This window comes from Triturus cristatus, chromosome 9 (genome assembly GCF_964204655.1).
Source record: "Triturus cristatus chromosome 9, aTriCri1.1, whole genome shotgun sequence".
Lineage (NCBI taxonomy): Eukaryota > Metazoa > Chordata > Amphibia > Caudata > Salamandridae > Triturus > Triturus cristatus.
Window position 1 is genome coordinate 523,580,469 of NC_140592.1, and position 18,166 is coordinate 523,598,634.

Consider the following 18,166-nt stretch of genomic DNA (forward strand, 5'->3'; position numbering starts at 1 on the left):
GTTGTGGCTCGTTATAAACATTGTTCAAAACAGACCACTACTGAGAGCTTTGGCATTAAGCCTAAGGGCACTGCTGGGTTCTTTCAGTGCCTATCTGTGCCTCACATGCTGCCCCCCCCCACCAGTTTAATTGGTTGGCAACCGCCACTGCTGCTGTGCAACCTGGGCAGGTGTCTACCAGACAATCACTCTCCCAAAGGTAAGGGGAAAACACCTCACATCTGCCTTTTCTACTGGGGACCGTTGGATCAGTCTGAAGCATCAAGAGCCTGCTTGCCTGCTCAGAGTGGGAAGAAGTCTGCCTAGCCCAGCAGGAGAAGACAAAGTCAAAGGGGAAAGAGGCCTAGGAGTCCCCAGGGACCGAGGATCATCTAGAGAGCTCTGACGGCCCGAGAGTGAGACAGAAGTGGCCTATGTAACAGAGAGTCTTACTTGTCTCTCACCACTGGTTTTTGGAAGGGTTTGTCACAGGCTGCTGTACCTTTGGCCCAGTCTGGGGCTGCAGCTATTGCGGTCCTCTTAGGCCCCATTTGAACTGTAACTGCCATCGGTCCACAATGAACCACATCACAGTGATCCAAAGAGACTCCCACAACTGGTCCTACACCTGTGCCGGAGCCTCAGCATAGTAGGACACAGTTTGTCTGGAAAAGGGACTGAAGTGGCATGTGCCTGGACTACCTTTGTGACCTTGAGCAATCCTTGCATTCATGGCACCTGTATCAGATGTGCAGACACTTTCATATGAGGGTGGAGTGGACTATTACCTAATCAATACATCAAGAGGGAATAAGGCTCAAAACAATCTTCAACTGACTGAGAATTTGACTGTGGGAACTGCAAGAGACGGCCCTGAGCTTGATTCATGCTTTGCCTGATTTCCAGAATGGGGGCGGGGGTGACAAAACATAGGCGCCATCTGGGAGTGACTACTAAAGGAGAATCATGGGTGCAGCAGTATGAAGGAGGATCGCAGCAAGCAACACTATCCGGTATAACAAAATGGACTGTCTGGTAGTGCTAGTATGTTATTAAAAGTACTTTCATTTCCTAAAAAGAGAAGCACCGGTCTGAACATTAAGGTTATTAAGTCTGTTGTGGAATGCTGAGCTCAAGCACACCATACTACTTACCTGCCTGTGACTGCTTGCCCCAGCTCTCCTGAGAATCAAGTATGGAAAGGATTGTACTTTTCCCAGTTCATAGAGCCATAATAGGACAAGCCCTTTGATACAATTGCCTGACCAGACTTGGCTCATGATGGCAAAGGATAGCGAAGCATACACCTCTCGAGGTGTACTTCTTGCAGATATTATGCATTCTTTGTGGGCCTTTTAGAACAAATGTCAGGCCTTTTGCCCTCCTCCACAACCGACCTTCACAAGAACACTAGAATTGAATAACTGTTGTATGAAGATCTGGGCTTTATGCAGAACAGTAAAAGTACTGGCAAATTTGCCTAAATCCTAGACAAACGGTTTGCGAAACAGAAGTCCATCCAGCAAGGGACAAACCTTCAGAAGAGCCCAATTTAATAAGATGGAGAATTGTCTCTCAAGAGGGCTAGCTCACCAGGTGTTTATGAGTAGGCATGTCGCTCATTCTGCCCATCCTGAGAGGATCAATGATGATACCTTGTTCTGTGGGCATATTCCGAATCTTAATGGGCCGAAGATGTCTGACAAACTACCCTGAAAGGCCTTCCACAAACTGTCAATGCCTTTCTTTGGATCTGTGAATATTTACTCATAAACAAGGCTATTTTAGCAACTAGTTCCTGGGTGGCCTGCCACCTTCACTTTCAGTGATGATCTAGGGCACTTCCTCCAATGGCAGTTAGGTTCCTTTCTGTCAATTTGCTTGGGGAGGTGTGCTTTAATATAAACAACCAACTTATTTAATGATTGCTAGCCAATAGACCATGGGTCCATTATGCTTCCAGGAGGCGACGATTTCTGTCAAAATGGCTTTAGTACTGGAGGCAGAATTTATCAAAGGATTCATGTTATCCTCATTGTTAGGTTGCTCTGTCTCTTGTAGGTGATAGCTATAAGGGCACCATGATGTAATCCCCATAACCCAAGGGCTAAAAGTTAAAAATCATCATCATGCTCCTCCGTATAACCAGAGGAGAAATGATCACCGTCTTCCTTATGGGTTACAAGTTTCTTCTTCTACATTCTTTAATGAAGATAGAATCATTCCTCCATACAAAGCAAAGGAACCACGCTCTACTTTAAAAAAAAAGGTTTCTTTTAACCATTCAAAAGGGTGAAGTAAGTATTCTCTGCTGTGTTTTGTTTTGGGTAAGTCGTTGTTATGCAGGGGTAGTTTGAAGGAGGGGTGAGAGGTGTGTCCATCTGTGCTAATGGGAAGCATATATAAATGGGTAGGGCACACCGGTCAGCCACAGCTGAGGTAAGTGCCTCAAACAGGGCAAAGAATAACACACTGTTAAATCAGAATCCAAAAACAATCTTTTATTCAACAACATAACCAATAAAGCCACACAAGATAATAATAATAACATATTAATAATAAAGAAAAACAAGACAGCACTTATCTGAACTGTTGAAAATCTAAGAAAGAGGCCAACTAAGGTGCACAAAATGCCATTATTGGAACTGTTTTGATCTAACTGGTGTTTTTTCTAATGTAGATACAACCCTGTGACTCATGGTAAATGTAGGCTGGTTATTGTCAACCTGCTAAATTACTAAAACATGAAAATAAACGTAGAATCATAATATCCAGTATTGTTATAGAATTTTAAAACGCCTGAGACACATGAAGGAGTTTGATTATATGAAGTTACAGAACTGCTTCCTTGATGGCAGATTGTGCACCACACAGTCCATCAAACATCAGTATTTCTCAGACACTATAATGCAAACCATAATGCTCCCCGCCAAAAGGCTTGCATCTGTTCCACCATTCAACTTCATTATTTAACCTTTCAATAGTTCCATCCTCCTCCTATCCTTAAATTCTCCAAAGTCCCTGACCTTCATTATCAGTCCTGAAACCAACTACACCAGTCTCTGCTCTCTATATTTTCACTCTCACACTCTTCTGCCACCATCTTTGGCTTCTGTTGAACCTAATAATCCATCCCCTACTCGACTTTTGTGCCATACTCAATTAATCACAAAGCTCACACTTGAACACAAGCACCACAAGTCTAAATTCTTTCCTATATAGATCTGCTTCAGAATGGCAGATCAGTATGCAACAATACAACTGGATGTTACTAAAGGATTCCCCTGTGCTTCCACTATTCTTCATAGCAAAGACTGCAACTTGGCTCAGCCCAATATACAAGGCAACACCTGCAACTCTTCGTACCAAATGTACTACATTCTCCCGCACATGATGCATTTCTGTACTCCACTCCACTGACCATTTTTAGTGACCTTAACCTATAACCAAACACATCATCCAATGTAACCTATTTGTGTGTGAGTAATCCCCACTCACACTGCAGAGCATCTCCTGGACCCTGTGTTTACAAATGTGGCTGGTATTTACATGAATGGCCCACTTCCCCCTTGTTGGTCAGACCGTTTACTGATTTCTTTTCAGATTATAGGCTCTGTATCTGAAGAAAGGAAACCCCCTCAGGTGGCCCTCTTGAAGAGATGGGCTTAGTTTGATCCACCCGATTTTAGCATATGATCTAATAACACTGCGCCCAAGTTGGGCACAATGGATGAACGTGCTGGGCTAGTAGATTCTTGGATTCTTTCAAATTTAGATGTAACACTTCGGCTACAGTGATGTTAGAAAGGAACTTGTCTGCTCACCCCATGGTTTACCGAAGCAGTCCTTACTTTAAGGAAGTACTGTAAATGCTTGAAGCATATATGGCAGAAACACTATCTGTTAAATGCTTAGCTAAAATTCAAAGAGGCCAGTAGGACTTATCATAGGGCTTGTAGATTTGCCCGTGCAGCCTACTATTCAAACATAATCGAGACAGCGAGCAACTCCCTCAAAGAGGTTATCAGATACTCAAATCTCTTTTTGCTGCCCCCCAGGAGCTAACACATTTTTTCACTCACCCAAAAAGATGTAATGAATTGGCGGAATTTGTCTATAATAAGTTACCTACCATCCACTCTCACTCTGATAACACAGCTACAGCACAATATATAATCTCTAATTCTAGAATTCTTATCGAGATGCGGCCTTCTTTCCAACCAGTTAGGACTGAAACCTTTTTAGCTCCATCTAAAGCAATCAAATCTGTCTCTTCCTTCGACCTTCTTCCCCCAGATAAGTTTAGCTTGGTGAGTGATGCACTATCTCCGATCCTCACTGATTTGCAGAACTATTCAGTTAGTCAGTCAATAAACTTGATTTCAGTCAACAGACCATAAAAGTGCAGAGTGCATATATACAAATTAATAAAGTTTACATGTATAAAAATCCTTGATTTCATTAAAAAAATAAATCTAATCGATACATATAACTTAATGCTAAAATGCAACCATCTAAAAACTATACCGATTAAAACTTGACATTTGATTAGTGGGGTAAAACATCAATCACCACTGGGGACCTAACCTTCAGGTCTATAAAGACCACTCAGTGTCTACTCTTCATGAATACATAGATAGGGTTCACCACTGGCAGTGCCCGAAGAAGTTCATACTTGGTATGATGGAAGGGATAACAGAATTAATTTTGAGCCTTCCTTCTAATTCCCACATGTTGTCCAAAAACTTTCCTATCACATGAGCAAAATAGGGGTCTTGCATCTGATTTAAAAATACGTAAAGCTTTCTCAGACGTACCAGATCCTACAGCACCCTCCGATACTAACTACGCACCCATATCAACGCAAATGGCAACTGACGTCAACCACGGAAATCACACCTGCACAGTGGAATCGCCTCTGGCGAGACATTCCTGGGGTCTATCGTAGCATCCCACAGAGGGAAAATGCATATAAAATTATGACGCAATGGTATTACACGCCTATTCGGCTGCACAAAATGTTCCCTGCTGTGTCCCCCTTGTGCTGGAGGTTTTTGAATGCATCTGGAGACTTCATTCACATATGGTGGGATTGTCCGCTCCTGACCCTGCTCTGGAAGGAAGTCCTTAGTCATATTAAGGAGGTATTGGGCTTCCCCCTGCCTGAGTCTGCAACCACAATCCTTTTGGGCCTTAAACCTGCCAACCTAAAAGCACTTACCCGCAGCGACTGGACTATAGCACTTCACATGCTTGGGGCGGCTAAACAACTTATAGCGTTGTACTGGAAAAAAAACGGAGACTCCCCCAATTGCCGCTTGGTTCACGCGCGTATAGCATGTAATAACCATGGATCTTTTTTACAGCACGACTGCAATCACATGACACCCGCTTCGCCGCCGTCTGGTGACCCTTAATCCAATACCTCTGTAAAATAGAGCATGCGCGCTATCTACCCTCCAAGCTTAGAGCACTACCACTCTTTGAAGATGCTATACTCCCATCGGATCCCAATATGCTCCTCACGTAACCAGACCCACCCTGTGTGACACTCCCTTCGACAAGCACTAAGATATCCACTCTCAACACCATGCACCGCTGCGCGCACCTGCCTGTCCGCGCACCTGGCCGCTTTCGTTGCTGTATGCTTCTCTTTTCTACTACTCCCTCTTCTTTCGACCCTTTTCTATCCATTCACCGCTATTCACTTTATATGGGTCTCTTGCCCGTGTTCTCATTGTTCTTGATTTTAAAAAAAGCTCCTGAGACTTCCCACAACAAACTAATATTGCTATATGTACTATGCCACGCGACCGGCCCAACAAGGGTTGTAGGCGACATGCTGTGTTCCAAATTGTCTACTAATGCCTTTACATATTCTTAGAGAACCTTGGGTGAAACGCGGCCGGCCCTAAATGGGTTGTGGGCTTAACGCTGTGTTTATCTGGACCTCTGTTCTACTTTGTATTTAGAAAATAAAACAGATTTTAAACAAAAAATACGTAAAGCTACGCCATAATCTCTGGTTCCCAGCCATTTGCAAATAGGAATAAGCCATTTTCTTCTAGGGCCAGAGTATGCTTGGCAACCAAATAAGATGTGGCCAATGGAATCAATCGGAGCAGGGCAAGAGGAACAGCCCTTGTTCCGAACTGCGTTGCATGACCATGAGTTCGTAAATGAATTTAGATGGAGTGAACTGTGTCTAAATTGGCTGTAAAGCTTTCTATCTGCTGGCAACTGAATAAGGTCGAGGTAGCATTCCAAGGAATGCAACAGTTTAAAATCTAAAAAGTCCCTGTTAATCTGTCCAGCTTACTGTCCCTAATTTAATTCTTGGCTACCCTGTCCCAGTACAAGGCTTTTTGTTGCTTTTTTGTAGGCAGCTCTAGGCAGTTAGAGCTACTCCCCTTTACCCTGATGCTATCAAGTAGGTGATTGATGCTCCTAATCCAACCTATCTTCTTGAATGTGTCAAGAGTGCAAACTTCATCGAGAGCTGAGGCGTATGTGGACAGTTCTGGGGTCGTAACCAATCTCTGCCAGAAGAGGAGCGGACAGAGTTCTGCTAAATCTTCTACACATTTGACACCCATGTCCAGTTTGAGTTGGAGAAGTGGTGTATTTGAGGGAAGTGTACTAAGGTCCTAAAGAACTTATGCTCCGTCACTGTAATATCAGCCACTTTCTCAAAGCCGCACATCTCAGCCCCATAGAGGACACAGTTTACGACCTTGCTTTTGTAGATCTCTAGGGCTGGTGCAACCGGTTTGGTGTGTGAGCAAGAGTGTTCCTTCCTCAGGGCCCCAAATTTCTGCTTAAACTTTAGGTTAGCCTTGGTTAGATGTTGTTTCCAAGACCTTCCTTCTGCCAAATATAAAGCCCAAATATTTTAAACTACTCACCCTCTCTAGGGGAATGTTAATTAGAGTAAGACATCCTTTGAATGATTTGTGAGGGTTCAGCATCAGCAGAACTATTCTTTGGCCCATGACGAGGGCCGTAAGGAATGGAATCATGCCAATGTACTTCCATTGGAAAAAAACAAATATTCCATCCTTCCTAATCTGGTTACGTCACAGAACATATCACTGAATCTACACTGTTAGGCATTACACAAAACCTTAGACAGGAACTGGATTGGGGAGGCACTGCAGATCTGATCCTGTTGGATCTCAGTGCTGCTTTCGACACAGTGCTTCTTAAGAGACTGGCTATGGTAGAGGTTCAAGATTTAGATTTATCCTGGCTGGAGCCTTTTCTAGAAGGCTGCACGTTCCACTTTATTGGTAAACCTTGTAAATCAGCTATGTTTGATCTGCCCATGGAGTGCCTTAGGACTCCACGCTGAGTCCCACTCCATTCAATATTTATGTACAACCTCCTGGCAACATAGTGGAAAAACCTCACCTATCCCTATACTCATTTGCAGATGATTTACAGATCATTTTTTCACTTTCCGCAATAGATGACAGGGCCTCATCTAAGAGGGCTCTCTGTCTCCAAGACGTGGCTGAGTGGATGCGCCTCAACTGCTCAAAAATGAATGGCAGTAAAACAGAGGTGCTCATTTTAGGTAATCAACCCCAGTTATAGGGTGCCCACTGCTGGCCAGAACAGGAGGGCATCTGCCCTGTTCCCAGTCAATCGATTATAGAGCTAAGTTTCTGGCTGGATGACAAACTGACTATGGATCAACAGATTACGAAAATAGCTGCATGCTGCTTTGGACTACTGAGATGTCTAAGAAAGATCTGGTGTTACTTACCTCTTAATGCACAAACTACTGTAATGCAGGCCATGATTATTTCAAGACTGGACATTGGCAATGTACTATACCTGGGGGTTACAAAGTCTCGGATGAAGTGACTGCAGACTGTGCAGAACGCTTCGGCTCAGCTATTATGTCCTATCCCCAAACTGAATCTGATTCCCAACACCATCGCTATTTACAGTGGCTTCCGATCTCGCAGCACATAATGTACAATATACTGTACGATGTCTACAAAGCTTTGCAACGGATGGGTTCTGTATATGTACACTTGCCCATGCATCCTTATGTTCCCAAGTGAGCACTTTGATCAGGGCATATCAATTTGGCCTCCATTTCTAGAATGCAAAGGGCAGGACAAGGAGGCCGCTCCTTTGTTTATTTAGGTTCAAAGCTATGGGATGATTTACCGATGGAATTACGCCTTTGGAATTCATATGCACAGTTCAGAAATCTCTCTAGACTTGATTATTTTGACTCCTTGAATGGTTTTACTGGACCCTAGATCCGCTAGCACTGGGAAACCCCCTTCGGTAGCAAAGTACTCGACAAATCTGCTTTGATTGATCTCTCTGACCATTTACTGAAAAAGACTCACTCCTCCTCACAGACTTTGCAATAAGGTCATGCTACAATCATCCCACACACGCTCTGGCCTCTGACTACCGTCACCTAGCTAGATGACTGTCTGCTAAAAATAGAACTCTTTACAAGCGATTGATTTTAGTTTTCAAAGCCATAAATGACTCCCCCCCAAACTATCTCTGATCAAACCTGAGTCAAGAGGTCCCAACTCGTAATTTACCCTCAGCCAACAGTAATCGTCTAGGTATACTGTAATTGCACAGTAGCGTAGCTAGGCACTTGGCCGCCTGTGGCGGTCCCTGCCCTTGCCAGACTGTGGTCGCACTGAAGAGGTAGGGGTGCTGCTGAGATTTCCTGTGTGTGCTGCCCCTGCGGTAAACTCACGCAAGAGCACGGGGGATTACCGCCGCCACCAAAACTCGTGCCGCCCGGGGCGGACCGCCCCCCTCCCCCCATCCCCTCGTGCTACGCCACTTAATCTGCATGTTTGTTGTCTAGATTTATGTTCTTCTATTTACCGGGACTACTGAATTGGAACTGTTTTGTTGTTAAAAATGTTCTGTCTCTACTCATGTTTAATGCTGCCCTTATTTATAATCTCATTTTATCCGACTCACAATAAATCTCTGTACTTGATTCTACATTAAATCTGGCACTGTTAATATGCACATTTCAAAATTAAACCTTTGTGTGACTGTTTGTTTTCACCTTTGACCTACCATCAATTGCAGAACCTGCTCAACATGTTATCACTGTAACTGAAAAATGCTTTTGTGATTTGTAACTGGTGAAATCTACAGCATTCCTTGTTAGATGCTTCTGTTGCTACCTCAAATAAAAAAATCCGAAATAAAAATTAAATTGTACGTGAGCAATAAAAAAAATGGAGTTTAAGGCAAGCAGCTAAGCAAACCAATAAGATGGTATGACTGTCCTCATGTCCCGGTAATATCTCAGTATCTTTATACACATTGTGCACTGCAATAAGAGCACAATAACTGTGGAAATGAATGTCCTGGATTTCAGCCGTAGTGTGCTGCATGATCTAATTTACTACAGAGCACATTTCCTCTCAGGGTTTGCAACTAGATGAAACAAATGGAGTTCCTGAGGTGTCCTTGCACCGTTTCTTCCCCCAAACTCCTCACAAAAGCCTTCCAATTGTAAGACCAAAATCCATACACATTCTGGAGCTTCTACGTGCTTTCCTTCAGCTTTGGCTCCATAGATTCAAGTCTGCATGTTTCTGGTGTATACTTTATCTTGCATACAAGGGTTTATGTATGTTGTGACTGTATTTCTTCTCTTTAGCCGCTACTTGAAAAGACACAGATCGCCATTGCTCCAGTATCTACATTCAAGAAGTCAGTGCAGTGGTTCCAGAGGCCCAGCTGGGAACCTCCTAATGTGTTCAAAGTTTGCGAACTGCCAGGATGGCCGAACATAAACAACCTCTACAATAAGCCAGTACCAGGTATTAGATAACACTTCTAATCTTAATTTCTGGATTATGGGGTGCACGGGGGAAGACATTGGGGGAATTGAAAACAATGAGGTATGAGAAAATGTGGATACCTGTTTGAATCTCACTCAATTAAATTGGCCACATTGCTATTGAACATTTCCCCAATTTAAAGCAATATAAGTAATATCTCACTTCTTCAAAAGTACATTGTCTATAAAAAATAGACTATGTTGATTCCCATGTGTGATGCTACCTCGGTCAAAGACTGAGAGGGCTTCACCCATGCGCATCGTTGATCCCTGCCCACTGCTCAAGGATCTCTTGGGGGAAAACCGCCTGGTTGGCTGCTGCTGACGCCAAGTTTATTGGTTTATTGTTATGTTTTTCTATTGCGCAAAACTCACTCCCACAGGAGCTGTCTTGTTTGGTGGCCATAGTGAGGTATGCCTTGCCACGTCATCTGGTGTCAAGCACGAGGACTAATAATTGAGACTAATGTACTAATTGGCACTGATGACCTATAATGCAAGTGACCATGTGATTTTAATGCCATTGTTCGCTGAATCTGTGGGCCAATCTGTACTGCGATGTTTGTGAAAATATTTGAAAAAAAGACAAGTAAAAAAATAAAAGTATGTTGATTATTGAAACATTATTGATCTTTAGTTTCACTAAAGCTATACCACTTCAGTAGCCCTTTTCCACTTTTTGGTGAGCTTTTTTTGGCATCCCATTACCTGAAGTACTGGGAATTTTAAGCCCAGCGGTGCAGGGGAACACACCCTATGACTTCGGGTTCTTCCTGTTTCAGACCTACAGAAACACAGAGTCTTCTGGGTGAAGTCAAAGATCAGTTTATTGGCTGCAGACCAATTACAGGTATCCTAGAAGTACAACAGTGTGTATGTTCTCAGGAGACTGCTAAAAATTACAGAAACGGGCTTCTCCTTAAATACAAAATATCCTGCTTCAGGCACACATTCCTTGGTTTACGATATGGCCATATAAAAGTATACATTACAAACGAAAAGGCAGAGTCATGATGACCATCCCACATTCCAGTTAAACCAGCCTGCAATTATTTACCCAGCAATTATTTATCCCACATCAGATATCGATAGGCCCCAATAAACATGAGCATCTCCTGTTTGGAAAACAAGCCATAAAGCAGGAACAGTCAGGTGCGAAAGAGATTAGCTGGAGGCTCGTTGTTCTGCTCGATTTTCCCGGCCTTCTTGTGTTAACAAGTGATTGAATGTGACTTCAGTCTCTTACCATTCAAGCCTAAGGGTTAGAGTAGTGAATGGAGCCTATTTACTAGGCACTTCGACATGATTCTGTGCTCTTCCCCATAGATCAGGGCTTGCACACATAGCCTAGGGGATAGATTCGTTAGTATTAGGGATAACCTGTCCTGTAGTGAGGGTATTTCATGGAGCCGTGCTGAATTCAGGCCTGGTAGGCCTCAAACGGGAGAGACTCCATCTTTCTTTCTGCTCCGGCAGCTTGGGATGCTTCTAGGTCAAATGTGATGTTTTAGTTATGAGGTGTTATTCGCTTGGAGAGAACCGGTTCAGGCCGGCCCTTATCGAAGGATTGTATTTTTCTTCATGCCGAAGACACTACATCAGGCCGGCCGGCTGGGAACGTGTCCTTGGTACGGGGAGGTACAAGAATTTGGTGGGCGGCAGGTTACGGGCCGGAATTTTCCATGAGGAAATGCACCTCTATATTAGTGAAAGTCTGAGGCAGTTACATGTTCAGTCCGTAGGCGGCATCTAGCCGTTAGCAGTAAAGCTACTACTTATTCCAGGGAAGACAGACGCCATCTTGAAGGCGGAGAAGAACCGAGAGACAGATGCTTTCCTAACAGAATAGCCAGAGAGGAGAGAGTAGCCGATAAGGAAGAGGTCCCAGTGACTCGGAGAAGGGTGATTCCAGGCGAGCCGAGCCACAGACGAGAGGGGAGCCTAGATGACCACTGAGTGCAGGCTACATACTACTAAGGTGATGTCGACCCTTTCTTATTAGAGTGTACAACTTAATCTTTCACTTTTCTTTGCAGGTTATGTGTTATATCGTAATGTTATGTGATTGTGTATGTAATGAGTAATAAAGTATCCAGTTTGTAGTGAACCAACATGTGATGCGTGTTCTTGTATAAGAGGGTAGCCTATTCTTCTAGTCAGCTGCGGCTACATGAACAGATGTTAACCCTGATCAGGTAAGTGGTAACTGAATAAAGGAAAGAGGAGCCCCTCGAACCTGAGAACAGGCTATGCCCGAACTGGCAATCCTTGTGTGATCTGATGAATAGTGAGACTGATTCCCTTTTTGTATGTTATGGTGATCATAGGATGAACTGTCGTATGAGACTGCCGTCTAGGTAGAGAGGTCTGGATTCGTAGGGGATCGCGAGGCCGCCGATTGTGCTGATACTGTCGTATGGGCAGAGAGGTCTGGGTTCGTATGGGACCGCGAGGCCGCCACTTGTGATACTGTCGTACGGGCAGAGAGGTCTGGATTCGTAGGGGATCGCGAGGCCGCCGATTGTGCTGAGACTGCCGTCTGGGTAGAGAGGTCTGGGTTCGTATGGGACCGCGAGGCCGCCACTTGTGATACTGTCGTATGGGCAGAGAGGTCTGGATCCGTATGGGATCGCGAGGCCACCGATTGTGCTGAGACTGCCGTCTGGGTAGAGAGGTCTGGGTTCGTATGGGACCGCGAGGCCGCCACTTGTGATACTGTCGTATGGGCAGAGAGGTCTGGGTTCGTATGGGACCGCGAGGCCGCCACTTGTGATACTGTCGTATGGGCAGAGAGGTCTGGATCCGTATGGGATCGCGAGGCCGCCGATTGTGAGGTCTTGGTATGCATAGTAGGAATCCCCTGTCCTTAGGTGATAGATATATGTGGTTGCAGGATTGTAAATAGGTTCTAGGGAGGGGGTAACGTTCTGGCTGGGTTAGTGAGGCTCTGATGAGCGGGTTCTATCGCTCATCACACATTCCTTGGTTTACGATATGGCCATATAAAGGTATACATTACAAACGAAAAGGCAGAGTCATGATGACCATCCCACATTCCAGTTAAGCCAGCCCGCAATTATTTACCCAGCAAGGCTCAGATCCCACATCAGATATCGATAGGCCCCAATAAACATGAGCATCTCCTGTTTGGAAAACAAGCCATAAAGCAGGAACAGTCAGGTGCGAAAGAGATTAGCTGGAGGCTCGTGTAGGATGAAAAGGCTTTATGGTGTGTCAAGCCCTGATGCTAATCACAGGTGGCCAGAGGACGGGGAGCTCGTGAGACCGGACTGACCTGGGGCAGCGGAGCCAAGCTGCCCAGGTCACAGAAAAGTCAAAGGAAGGCACATGTGCTCTAAAAGGCCCGTATTTGCTTCATGATATGTAGCCTATGTGAGGGCAACCATAAGATGGCCACCGCTCTACGATGGAACCCACGTAGTGATGTATAATAACGTATACACAGTGCATTCATAGCTAAAACGTTACACAAAGCACTTGTACATACCGCATTGACCATTCGCGGTTCGCTAATACTGGGACAGACAGGGGTAGGGCCCTGCCTCCTACGCGGTCCCAAATTGCAAAGTACGACAGACCCTCCTTTTGCCCTTACATAGGCAATAACTATACTAATTTCAAACGGAGTCTAGGTCAATATTCACGAAGTCATGGAGATGTTGCTGTAGCATCATCCTATTACTTAGCTCGTCCCTCGATACAGGTTTCCTTACACATAATGTAGCACAGAGGCCACATATTGCAGGAGCACACTGTATGCACAGACAGAACAGGAAAAGGATGGCTAAGATCATTCCAATGACCATCAGAACTTTCCAACCCCAGGCAGATATCAGTTCCCAGAACCACCCCACCAGTGACCAATCTCCTTTATCCACGTGTATGGACTCAGATATTTTATGTAGTTTGGAGACGGCTTGATAAACTGTTGGAGCATTGTCTGGTGTGAAAATGCAACAACTAGATTGGATAACCTTACATACCCCACCGCGGTCTGCAAGTATAACATCTAGAACCATGCGGTTCTGCAAAGTCATGAGGCGATCCACTTGGAGCTCAGCTGTCAAATTACCAAGGGCACCAGCCGTAACATTAACAGTGGATTCAACCACACGAGTCAGTTGTCTCAGGTTCCTACTATTAACCATAGGTCCCCAAAATGGAAGGAAACCCAAAAAGAAGTCTCCCGCTTCCTGACCGGCAGTATCCTCCTTACTAATCACGCCTCTCACAACTCTGGTCTTGTGATAGTCAGAGGCGGCAGTAAATGTTGGCGGTAGCAGATTTGCAATATAACATGTGCCCGAGAAGTCAGGGGGCAACCATGTATATGCTCGGTCATTGCAGACGAAATATGTACCCTTGGCAGCCAAAAACGCAGGGGAAAACTGTGACGGAAAAGTGTACGTTTCAGTACAGTCACTTCTTCCCAGTTGAGCTCTAGGATTCTGACCATTACCTTGTAAACAGAACCGACCTATGTGGGGTACGACCCAGATTGGGGATGAGATTTTTCGCTGTCTTTCACCCAGACTAATACTATACCCCGTCGCGTTCCACCCTACATAAGCTCTCAACTCTTCTTTGGGAATAGATGAGTATGCATCGATATCTCTGCTCATATCGGCAACTCCTTTCATTAAAGCTTTATTATTTGTACTAGGTCTGATGGAACGCGGTTGTCGCGGGGAGTAGGCGTCTAATGCAAAGAGAAACATGGTCTGGAATGCCCATGACGATCCATTGTAACTAAACGGCAGCACTAGATAAGGAATACCCTTATTAATGGTATGTGGCATTAAACCACACACCCAGCAATTGGTTGTATTCATGACCAGTTGGTGCTGGTGTAGGAGCTGAATAAACGAGTTTTTTATAAACTCTGATCGTCTAGCTTCCTCATGTTCAGGCAGAGGGTGAAAAGAGTGTGAGGAGACAGTAGGAGGAGGTATAGGCTGTACAGTGGGTGCAATGGGCTCTTGAGAGGAGAATAATACAAATCCTACAGTAAACACTACCATACTACATAATACAAACAGGCATAAAAATACAAAACGTTTGCTCTTCATTATTTTACACATTCTTGCTTTAAAGTTCATTTCCTCAGGGGGTCTCTCCATCTTGAAAAACTCCATCCTCTAATCGTGCCGCTCGCGGCGGGTGAGTATCTTCTGCTAAGGAGTACGCCTGTCAGTCCAGGGAACGCCCTAGACCAACCAGAACCGTTGACCTAACGTCTTCGGCCTGTACCCCAAAGTCTTGGCACCGCGACCCTGCGGCTGAACCCGGATGGTGGTTCGAAAAACAAAAATCAAGAAAGTCCTTCAGATGGGAGAGCTATGGTATCAAAAACAAAACGGTAAGGAAAAAGAATATTTATTTGTCCATAGGCCTTGGTCTTAGATTATAATGAAAACGGCCAGGTACTGTCTGATCTTGGAACAAGAGTTCAGGCTCTGTGGTGTCCAATCGAATTGACGGTGGCACAGCTTCTTGCAAAATATCGTCACTCTGTGGTGCTGAAGTTGTGCCCTTTATGCGTGCATCACTGAACGGCACAAAACGAGGTACAGTGTCTGTTTCAGAGTCTGCGATACCCTCCTGGACCCACTGGTCATACGGCAGAGGCAAAGGGATTCTTTTAGCGTGGGCGCCGTGGATCCAGGTCTTCTTCCCCTTTACTCGAACAGCTGATCTTGTAGACAGAAGTACGAGATGAGGGCCAATCCAACGAGGCTCATCGTTGCTTTTGCGCTGGACATTTTTCACCAGAACCCATGTGCCAGGGTCGATAGGGTGTCCTGGAGCTTCAGAGGCCTGGGGGAGAGTATCGTGCACCTGTTGGTGTAAAACACGCAATTTAGCCGTCAATTCGTACAAGTAATCAAGCAGTACTGGATGTTCGATTTCGCAGAATTTTGTCGGTCTTGGCACACCCCATACATTGGCCGGGCGGCCAAAAACGACCTTGTAGGGACTAAGTCCCACTCGTGAATGCACAGTCATTCTGGTGGACAGGAGTGCTAAAGGCAGAGCGTCAGGCCATTTAAGACCGGTGCTCGCCTGGATTTTGGCCAATTTGAGGTTTAGAGCGCCATTGTAGCGCTCCACTAATCCAGCTGATTGGGGGTGATTTGCAGCGTGGAACTTTTGCTTTATACCTAGTCCCTCACACACATTCTTCATCACTTTACCCACAAATTCACTCCCATTATCACTCCACACCATTCTTGGCATTCCAAACCTAGGAAAAAATTCCTTCACAAGGGCTTTGGCTGTGGATAGAGCAGTGTTGTCCTTTAGGGGATAGGCTTCTATCCATTTTGAAAAAGCGCAAACAACCACCAATACATATTTCAGGTTGTTGCACCTTTCCATGTGGATAAAATCTAGCTGCAAAACTTCAAATGGATATGATGGAGGCGCAAAATGACCAGCTGGAGTTGGGGTTCCCCTACCAGGGTTGTATTTCAAGCATACCATACAATTCTTGACCACATTCTCTGCACACTTGGGAATTCCAGCATTCTGCCATACTGGAGCCAACAACTTACATATTCCTTTCGTACTGATATGTGCCATTCCATGTGCCATAGTAACCACTGGAAGCACATATGCATCAGGTAACAACCATCGCCCATGTTCTGACAGATCAATCCAACAACCATTCTCATCCAACTTACCCATACTTTCTCTCCACTTGCTCAACTCTTTCTCTGTGGCTTCAGCTTGAAGGGACTTTACACTTTCTATTGTGTTTTCACACATTCCAATATCACCAACCCATCTTGCAGTGCCTGCAACATACATTTGAGTCTTCACATCTTTTGCTGTTTCTTTCACGACTTCGTCAGCAAACGTATTACCACGACCAACATCATCAGTGATTTTCTTGTGCGCACTGCATTTCATAATTGCAACTTGCAACGGTAGGGTCAGCGACTCAAGGAGATCATTCACCAACTTGCCATTCTGAATCTTAGCTCCATGTGAAGTCAGGAACCCACGTTCTTTCCACGATCGCCCAAAACTATGAGCCACGCCAAAGGCGTACTGGCTATCCGTATATATGTTCACTTTCATTCCTTCAGACAACACGCATGCTCTTGTAAGGGCAATCAATTCTGCTGCTTGAGCCAAATTTTGTGGCACACGCGCAGTTTCAACAATCGTGTGCAAAGTCGTGATAGCATATGCAGCAGTCGTATCACCATTTGGAAGCTTGAAACACGAACCATCCACCCATAAAGTACCATCACACTCAGTCAGGGGAGTATCTTTAAGATCTACTCTTCCTTTCGTCTCTTCTTCTGTTCTGAACAGACAATCATGTTGCTCAATCGCATCTAGATCTGCTAGAATTGGTAATAGTGTAGCTGGATTTAACGTGTTGCATCTCTTTATGTGTATATGGTTTGCTAACAGTGTCAGCTCATATCCAGATAGTCGCGCACTAGTTAAGTGTTGTGTCTTGGTCCTGTCTAACAATGTGTCCACAGCATGTGGAACCATAACAATCAATGTATGATCCATCACTAGGCCAGCAGACTGTCGAATAGACATAGCTGCGGCAGCTGTGGCTCTCAGACAACTTGGCAATGCTCTCGCTACCGGGTCCAAGGTTGACGAAAAATATGCGCATGGATGCGGTCTGTCGCCAAAAGGCTGTGTTAACACTGATAATGCGCAACCATCTTTCTCATGAACATACAATGTAAAAGGCTTGCTGTAGTCAGGGGTACCCAACACAGGAGCTGAACACAATGCATTGCGCAATTCCCAAAAACTTTTCTCACACTCTTCAGACCATGGGATAGGATTCGGTGTGTCTCTTCATGTTAATGCTAACAAAGGTTTTGCCAGCAAGGAAAAATTGGGAATCCAATGCCTACAGTATGAAGTAATGCCCAAGAAAGCACGCACTTCTCTCTGTGTTCTTGGCACACTCAACTGTGCAATGGCTTGAATTCTTTCTGGGGTCAGTTTCCTTCCCTCCTTCGATAAGAGATGACCTAAGTAGGTCACTTCTTGTCGACAATATTGCAGCTTTGAGAGAGACACTTTGTGATGGAAGGCAGACAAATGACGCAACAATGACAAGGTAGCGTTTTTGCAAATCTTTTCAGTATCCGCGGCGATTAGTAAATCGTCAACATACTGAATAAGGATAGCGCCACTAGGTAAAACAAGTGCATCAAGCTGCGCTTTTTTAAGCCTGACTGTATATTGATGGACTTTCACAGTAGCCCTGTGGAGCGTGTTTAAAGCGGAAGCTGCGACCTCCTAAACTGAAGCCAAAAATGTCTCTGCTCTCTT

At 44.8% G+C, this 18,166-nt stretch overlaps 1 protein-coding gene across 2 annotated transcripts in view; it reads left to right on the forward strand.

The window, feature by feature from the left end:
- Positions 1-18,166, forward strand: part of LOC146798232 (endothelial PAS domain-containing protein 1-like) — a 522,541-nt gene that overhangs the window by 494,360 nt on the left and 10,015 nt on the right. For both annotated transcript variants that reach the window (XM_085625511.1, XM_085625512.1), the window contains one exon: positions 9,647-9,809. In XM_085625511.1, the coding sequence (XP_085481637.1) occupies positions 9,647-9,809 (163 nt within the window). The remainder of the gene's footprint in view (positions 1-9,646; positions 9,810-18,166) is intronic.